This window comes from Etheostoma cragini, chromosome 21 (assembly GCF_013103735.1).
Source record: "Etheostoma cragini isolate CJK2018 chromosome 21, CSU_Ecrag_1.0, whole genome shotgun sequence".
Taxonomy (NCBI): domain Eukaryota; kingdom Metazoa; phylum Chordata; class Actinopteri; order Perciformes; family Percidae; genus Etheostoma; species Etheostoma cragini.
In genome coordinates, this window is record NC_048427.1 from 13,036,613 (window position 1) to 13,045,243 (window position 8,631).

The following is an 8,631-nucleotide window of genomic DNA, read 5'->3' on the forward strand; positions in this document are numbered from 1 at the left end:
ACACACACACACACACACACACACACACACACACACTACTACAGTAGATCCAAATGATTAGTTTCCCAAACTGTTACGCGCGATCCGCTTACGTCGTTTTGTTTGCGTGGCGAGCGATAACACATGGATTTAGATTCAGGTTGTTAAATGTAGCCTGAGTGGCTTTCTGTTGACGTGGAATGTAAACACCGAGGACGTGTGTTTACGGCCTGGAAATTTAAAAATGTATAGACAAATGTCAGACGAGAGTGGTTTATGATTGATGTCCCGTAGAGAAGGGCCATTGTTTCTTACAGCCATAGGGGACAGGAGAGAGTCCATTTTGCCTTCCCAGTGCGCTTGCAGTAGCCTGCGTTTCTCCCATTTTTCACCCTCATTTGTCCTCTAGCTGTCGACTAGATGTGGTCAAAAATGATAACGTGGTGCTCACAAACAAAAGGGAAATTAAATTATTTAATGTACTTGCAGTTTAGGGCAAATATTCTTATGGGAAGCATTTAGAAATGTTCACGCATTTGGATATGTTATGCTTGACAGTGTTTGGACGTACACACACACACATGCACTCTGTCAGAGCTGCTGAACTTTGGAGATCCCCCCTGTCTTCCTCCCAACACAATTCCTGAAAGTTGGAGTCCTTGAGCAGCTTGTGTGTGTGTCTGCGTGTGTGTTTGTGTGTGTAAAGGAGACTTGAATATCCGAGCTCATGCAGCCTATATTCCTGCGCACTTCATAAGCCCCTGGTCCACCAGAGCATTTGATATTTTCTTTGTTCCTTTATCGTTGATTCCTGGGAGGTGCTATAAGCATCTACAGACTACTAGATGGACGTGCCATGCATTGAGAGGCCTAATAGATGGACTGCTGAGGTGTGTTTGGTTGAACGCAGGCACCCAGCTCTCCCTATCCGAGCGTCACATGGAGCCCTATTTAAGTAAATGACCTAGGCTATAAGGCATACATATAAAGTCGATGATTTCCTAGTGTATTTCACCGTTTATTGCCACGCTCTTTCGCACAGGAGCATAACGGATTTGATTTGTGTTTGTGATTACAGTGTATAGCCTATGTGTAGTGTATATGACGCACAGATACATGGGGTTTGCCATTGCCATGAGGCGAGGGCCACTGCTGCTGACCACGTCGGAGTTGACAGAAATGGTTCATCATCGTTTTCATTAATAAGCAACGCCACAATTAGGAATCCTAGTTTCAACTGGGCCAACTATAAAAAGACTAACATTAAAGCTGAAACAAGTTTGGTCAATGCGTAAAAAAACAGGGAGCAGGAAAGTCAGATGTAATGTATAAAAGCTATACGTCAGAAAAAACACATTACTGCCAGCTAGAAATGTGTGTGTGGCTACTGGATCTTATATAAACCCCTTGTTTTATTGCCTTTTTTAAATGATAGAATACACTGTCCTAAAAGGTGACACAACACGTTTAATGAGAGGATCAGATTTTGTGACGACTGAAACTTGAAAAATGAATTTACAGCCATTATTGAACGCAGAAACGTGTGTGTTTATCTGTGTTTTTGGCACTGTGAGGTTATGGAATAGATATTAGTCGCCACAATTTAGAGCTTGTGCATTCTTGCTTATAAGTGTTGTGCAAATGGTTTTCTTCATACTTTATCGCAAGAGCCCCGAGGTCCAGTTTGTTTATGACCAGTCCTTGTTCAGTCTAAAGAATCAACAACTCGTCCTTCACCGAGAGAGGCTTTTTACCGCTGTGAACTTTACGCACCAATTGTTTGTACATGAGCCAAATCTCCCCCTTTCCTTTCTATTCTTTTGGCTGATTAAGAAAGCTCCCGTGTGCGTTATTTGCATCGTGTTTGGTCACAGGATGAGGAGGAGGAGGAGGGCAAAACCTCCTGTTGGGGCCAACCATGAGGTGAAGGGTAAATCCACATTAACTCAGTTCAACCACCTTTTCATCTGCCGAACTGACTTTTCTCACCTTCCTTGGCTGACATGAATCGTCGTAGAACTAGTGAGAATGAAATGTAAATGTGGCCTTTTAAAACGGTTTCTTGTGAAATTTGAATGGCTTTCGTAAATGCTGGTTGTTTGTCAAAACATGAACAACGACTGTCTCTCAGCTCAGCCTTTTTCTTCAGCACTACATCCCTGGTTGGCTCATTATTGTCAGCGCTTTGACGCGTCTCCTGCTCTCTCCTTTGTAGGACATGACGGGGACTCAGTTTCTACCCTGCAAAGCCCAAACTCCGCTCAATGCGAGGGGAGCCCGAAGTTCATAAAAGGGATTATTTGCATCTGGGTGCCTGAGACCTTCGGTGCCTCCGGATTTTACTTTGGATTTGGGATTTATCGGTTCTCACCGGGATGGAAAGCCGAGATTTCGCTCCTCCGCACCACCTCCTGACGGAGCGGAGCGTGTTGGTTCACAGCGCCGCGTCTCGGATGGCGCCAGGCGGCCACGGCTCCGTGCAGCACCCGGCTCACTTCCAGCCTGGGAAATACTACTCATCCCACCTCTCCATGGGTCCGCACTCAGGTCAGTTTTGAATGCAGTTTTTTCAATGACAAGTGTGGGTTAAAAAAAACAAACATCAGTTACTCTCTTTTGTCTGAAGCATATGTTCTCCATATTACAAACTTGGGAAACTGTAAAGCTATTTGAGACCAACTGAAATTTACTGGAGAAGGAAATTGCTCAGCATTTGTGGGTATTTCGAAATTAGCAAAGATGCGCAAGCATTTTAAAGAGTTTTATGTTTTACTTTATGAAATTAACTGTTCATGACATAGCTGTTTTCTGTGTTACAGCATATCCCTACATTGAAATAAATATATGACTATAATTGATTAGTTTAGCCTCGCGTAAAAGCAAAATATAGAACCCTGTGGGTCATTTCCCTCTTTAATTAAAACTTGGCAAATCAGATTCACTTTAAATTTACGGCATACCTTCATTTTTTTTGGTTTTAGACTTTAAACCTCTCATTTTGTTTATTTAATAATTAAGAAATCTTCTAGGATTATTCGTTTTTATCACGCTGGGATTATTAGGCGTTTCCAGTAGCATAATCTTGTCATAGATTTATAGGGTTTCATCAATTAGTAAAGTACTAATCATTGTAATTAATTAGAATTGGGTAATTCCACTGCTTATATTTCCCATTAAACAATAAATTAAAGCTATTAGCTGACTTCTGTGCAACGTTTCCTCTCCCACGTGTGGTTGTGTGGCTCCAGGAGCACGGTGGGGCTGGTGCTGCTGGGTTCGGGGTATATGCTGGTTCGTGGGGGGAGTGGAGGGGCAGCTTTTGGTGATAGAGGTGCGGGTAATACCAGAAAATCCGGTTTCTATATTGAGCGGGGACGTGACGGGGTGCGAATGAGTTGACAGTGCATGCATTAGATTTAACAAGTAGCTTTGGTATCCTGTCTCAATAGGGGAGGGGGTGGGGGGTATGTGTGTCTGTGTGTGTGTGTGTGTGTGTGTGTGTGTTTGTGAGAGAGAGAGCGAGAGAGAAGAAAGAAAGAAAGCCTCTGCTTGAAATCATACAGTGTCTATAAACTGGACTAACTGCATGAATGTAAACGTGCCCGATGAGAAATCTCATTAATTACCATTTGCCAATGCAGCGGCTTCTTTAAATAGAGGTTGAGACTCGGGCCTATATCTGAATGATTTCGTCTGTCGTGTGATAGGATCCACACATCCTCTGTCCCCGCTCATTTGCATATTCATTAGTTTTACACAACAGCAACAAAAATAAAAAAAATAATTTACATAAACGGAGCAGACGCCCAGTGCAAAATTTGAACTCTTCAAATTATTTTCATAACAAAAAAGCCTATAAAATGTCCACATTTCCGGTCAAACCCATTAAGCTCGTGGCCCTGTTTGCAGAAATATAAACTGAGCCAGATTGACAATCGGTGTGCCCGAAGTCCTGGTTCTGGTTTTGCTGCTTTACGTGAAGCAAGCCTGCTTAAAAAAATATTATCATAAACTTGTTCTTACACTTCATGACTCTAAACTTTAAGAGCACATGTGCAAGTTTGCTACAAATGTACATAGTGTGGATGTACGATTTTATTTTCTAAAATCAATTCACAATATATTTAGGACAAATAGTACAATATTTATATTTGTAATTTGTTACAATTTAGTAATTTTTGAAATATATAAATATAAATAAATATATATTATAATGAATCCCAAATGTAACACATTTAATCGTTCATATGTCTAATACATGTGTTAGTGTAAATGTAATGTGTACAAGAAAGTATTATTCTGCAATACATATGTGTATTAGGGTATAATACATATTATGTAATTTACATAATTGCAGTTCCACATTATATTTATATACACAACACAGTTATTCATACAGTAGCCCATGGTCTATTTTACATCAATAGATCATTTTATATATTTCATAAGCATTGAGCTGTGTGTCTCTTTTAAATTTGACTGAAATGTTTTTTCCAAAAATACAGCCATGTGGTTTTCAAACCTCTAGCTGATGGTGAGATTTGTTTTAACAAACACACATCTAACCTGCATAACGATTTAAACAGATTATACTCCACTCTGACTGATAATGCTACCCGCTGACACATATCATGGTCCAATTTAAAGATGATTCTGTAATGTTGAAAGGGAAAAAAAGCGTAGTAATGCAGGGTGATAATGCTATTGAAATATATTCAAGAGGGCCTCTCACTGGGTCTCAAGGTGCATGACACTGTATTGAGATTCCAGATATCCAGACTCTCCATGCATGTCCCTGATGGGGTTTTGACTGACATGATGGGCATAGAGGATTGTTGTTTTGGGATGGGGGTTGGGGTACGTGTGTGTGTTTGCTGGAAGGTTAGGATGGGGGTTACCTTTGTGCTTGCCCCCCTTAGAGATTCAGAAAGCTGTATGCCTGGCCCAAGGCCTCGGCACAGGGGTAGGTATGATGTGGGGCTGGCCATACCATGGCAGGAGGGGGGGGGGGGGGGGGGGGGGGGGGGGGGGGGGGGGGCTGCAAGGGGGAAGGGATTGTTACAGATCTTTGGAATGAGACACACATTGTTTTACCTTCTCACAAGGCCCAACTGGGTGTATCACTTACAGTAATTCAAAGTAAAAAAAACAACAACTTTTCATTCCCCCCTGTTTCTTCTTCATATCCCGGAAAACCTGCAATCCATCAATTTGCTGAAGCCTCTTATTTAGATCAGCAGGGTGTCTGCTTGAATATGGTCACGCTTGACAAGGTGATGGAATGACAGCCGCATACCAACGCCATAAGATCCAGCCCCCATTTGATAAACCCCACGATGATATTACACAGGCGTTTAGATTACTGATAGGAGCAGTGGGAACGCCTTTATCTCTCTTTCCCCTCCCTATTTCACTGCTTTGCTTTTATTCCAGTCTCCCTTCCCTTTCTTCCATTTTTTTTACTGTGATGTTAGCCCTCTGGGCAGTAGTTGTGCAAGTGTGTGTGTGTACTTACGTGTGATTAAGGTTAGGTTTAGCCTGCAGTAGTACAGGTGTGCAGTATTATGGAGGGTGTGGCAAAGCTTGTCATTGAACAGGTGTGTCAGTTCCCAGACAGCAGACGGTTTTTGTTTACACGGCTGTGTGTGTGTGTGTGTGTGTGTATGTGTGTGTGTGTGTGTGACCTGGTAATACAGACAGAAAGAAGCACATTTATGTCACATGTGCGCACACATGCACAGCTGTACACACACATAGTACACACATAGTACAAAGGGTTTCTATCTTAAGCTGCTTGTTTTTTGTGCTTTGAAAAAGTAATCAACCATAATCAGAATGTTTTGGTTAGACTAGATAACCTCTGTGCTGCTTCTCTCTTTCTTCTCCCCCAATCTTTTCTCTTTGACCTTTTTCTTCATCTTTTCTCTCTCTACTTTCTCTCCCTTCTTCCCGTTCAGTCTTGTTAGTGAAGTACAAGATCCTGCAGCTAAATCCTGCGATTCTTTGCTATAAATGTGTGTAGCTGTATGCATGTGTGTGTGTTGTGTGTGTCTTACATGCAGCCGCCTTCTCCATTCATCATGATGCTGTCAGTAATGCCCCTCTTCTCTAGAAGTTCCTTGGCTTTGGCTTTGATCGTCATGGCAGCACAGACGAGACACGCCCCTTCAACCTCCTACCTGCACACACCTTCTCACACAAACAAATTGCATGACGCATAGAGAAAAGATGATGATGTGTGTGTGTGTGTGTGTGTGTTTGTGTGCGTGTACCTGGATTTTGAAGTCTCTGTGCATGTTATACATGCTTGTACAATTAGAGACATTGAGGTCGGTGGTGCAGATATACAGTATATCTGTGTGTGTGTGTGTGTGGGGGGGGGGGTTACTTACTATGTAAAAGGCCCTATATACAAAAGAAAGAGAGAAAGAAAGAAAAAAGAAAGAGAAGGGTGAAAAGAGAATATGAGCATGTAAATGATAGATGATGGAAAAGAGAGGGAGGAGGAGGGGGAGGAGGAGCAGAGGGAGTCGAGAGGCTGAATGTTTCCACCTGGTTGGTAATCCAGTCAGATTACCACTGCTTGACGGCACCCACTGGCCGCCATCCCCGACTCCTCAGCCTGCCTCCTCCGCTGCCTCTCAAGAGAGAGTGAAAGCAAGAGAGACCGATAGAGACAGAGACAGAGATAGAGGAGACGTTTGCCATGTGTGTGTGTGTGTGTGTGAGATGAGTCAGCAGTGGATGAGCCTCAGACAGACCCCATCCCCCCTCACCTCACCAGCGCTACCCAGGATACAGGGGGCACATCCCGGGTGCAGCGTGCAAGACGACCCCCTGTGTGCAGGAGACAGCTGGTGGAGGCCACAGCCAGCAGAGCTGTGATTGGACGCAGTGAAGATAGAGCAGAGAGTAAACTGTCAATTCATCTTAAGAAACAAAACACATATACACTTAAAATCTAAATTGACTTTTGGGTAAACTTACCTAGCACCCACTGATTGAATGCCATGGTTGTTTTGACACAGTGTTATGTTTTTTCTTAAATGCGGCTCGTAGCTTTTTAAAACTCATTATTTCACACTGATTGTTTATAATGGAATCCTTTTAAATACCCCATGTACATGTGTGACTGATTTAAAGGTAAAGCTCGTTGTGTCTATCACTAGTTCTTATGATTAGATTTTAATTTGACCAAATAACCCAACAGTTATATAAAAAAATTCCCCATAAATTATATAAAAATCACATTTAATGTCAACCTCAACACCCACATCAGTGCTGCACTTATCTTAACTTAAAAATAAAATATGCAGCAAGGCCAAAGAAATGAGTTAAATGAGTCCGACTGTTTGAAATGTGTTGACGCATTAAAGGCATTAAGTCATTAAGTAAAGCCAGTAAAGTCATAAAAGCATTTCCATTACAAATTAGACTCTTGCGCTTGCTTTGATATTTCAAGCAAGCTGCGGCACCTCATTTAAATGTAGAATTCTGAATGTTTCGCTGTGTGTAATCAAATTGACCCTGGACTAACTGTGACCAAGATTTGAGCCGTCTGAAAGGTCACATCAACTGAGAGATTAAAAAAAAAAATTTGAATAGGATATTTTAACTGAAACTCTCATCGATGCGGTTGGAGTTTTGAGGGAAGCGTGCCCTTGTTCTGAGGCACATTTGTTGCACTGACAGAAGACTTTTGTCTCATCTCCAACTCTCATCCAACATGTGAACAGCTGCTTATTGTCGGTAGCAGTGATTTGAAGGGAGTGGGGTGCGTTTGGTTGCGACATCTCCGGGTGTGAACACACACCACCATCTGATGACTTGGCATATGAATGGAAAGCGCCAGACTTCCTGTGTCCATGTGCTCTCTCTCTCTCTCTCTCTCTCCTCTTTCCCCTTTTCTTCTTCTTCTTCTGTCCCTAACTAGCCAGACCTTCCCTCCACCCGTCTTCTTCGCTCCTCTTTGACCACATGCTAGCCCTCCCTCTTCCTCCTCTCCTTCTGCTTTCCTCTTTCACTTCCCCTTTATTCTGCGTTGGCTCCTCTCAGCTTTTCGAGTGGTCCTCCAGCCTCCTTCCTCCTCCTCCTCCTCACAGCCATGTACCTCCCAGCTCCCCCCGCCCCCGCCTCTTCTCTTCTCAATCGATCCCCCCACCTCTTATATCCAGCTCCCATCTCTGTCTAACTCCCCACACACCCATCGCCTCCTTGTGTTGTTAGCAGACCAGCTTCTCTCAGCACTCCTCTTATTTCTGTCTCAATTTCAGCCTGCTTCCACTCCTTTTCCACATTGCCTCATTTGGTTCTCCCCCTCCATACCTTCCTCTCGTCTTGCCTCCTTTCCTTCTTTCCTCCTTTCCCCACCATTCGGCTGGTTGTTAACGGGCCCATCCCGGTGCTACTCGGCCCACGGCCAACTCACTAAATCGGAAACGATTGGAGGATTTGGCAAGAGGGAGTGAGAGCTCAGCGCGGCGCCTTTGAAGTCAGAGAAACGAGAGAAAAATGACATTTTAAACAGCCCGCAAAACACAAGGCTAGAACAGCTTCTTACTCCGTACAGGAGGAGGGGGAGGCGTGCGTGTGTGTGTGTTCATTTAAAATGACAATATAAGGTGTTTTATGTGGATATGTGGCTGGTATTCA

General features: G+C 43.1%; 1 protein-coding gene across 2 annotated transcripts in view; it reads left to right on the top strand.

Annotated features, from left to right (window-relative positions):
- bahcc1b (BAH domain and coiled-coil containing 1b) overlaps positions 1-8,631 on the top strand; it is a 56,364-nt gene that overhangs the window by 1,090 nt on the left and 46,643 nt on the right. For both annotated transcript variants that reach the window (XM_034860181.1, XM_034860183.1), the window contains exon 2: positions 2,195-2,526. In XM_034860181.1, the coding sequence (XP_034716072.1) occupies positions 2,355-2,526 (172 nt within the window). In that variant the 5' untranslated portion in view covers positions 2,195-2,354. The remainder of the gene's footprint in view (positions 1-2,194; positions 2,527-8,631) is intronic.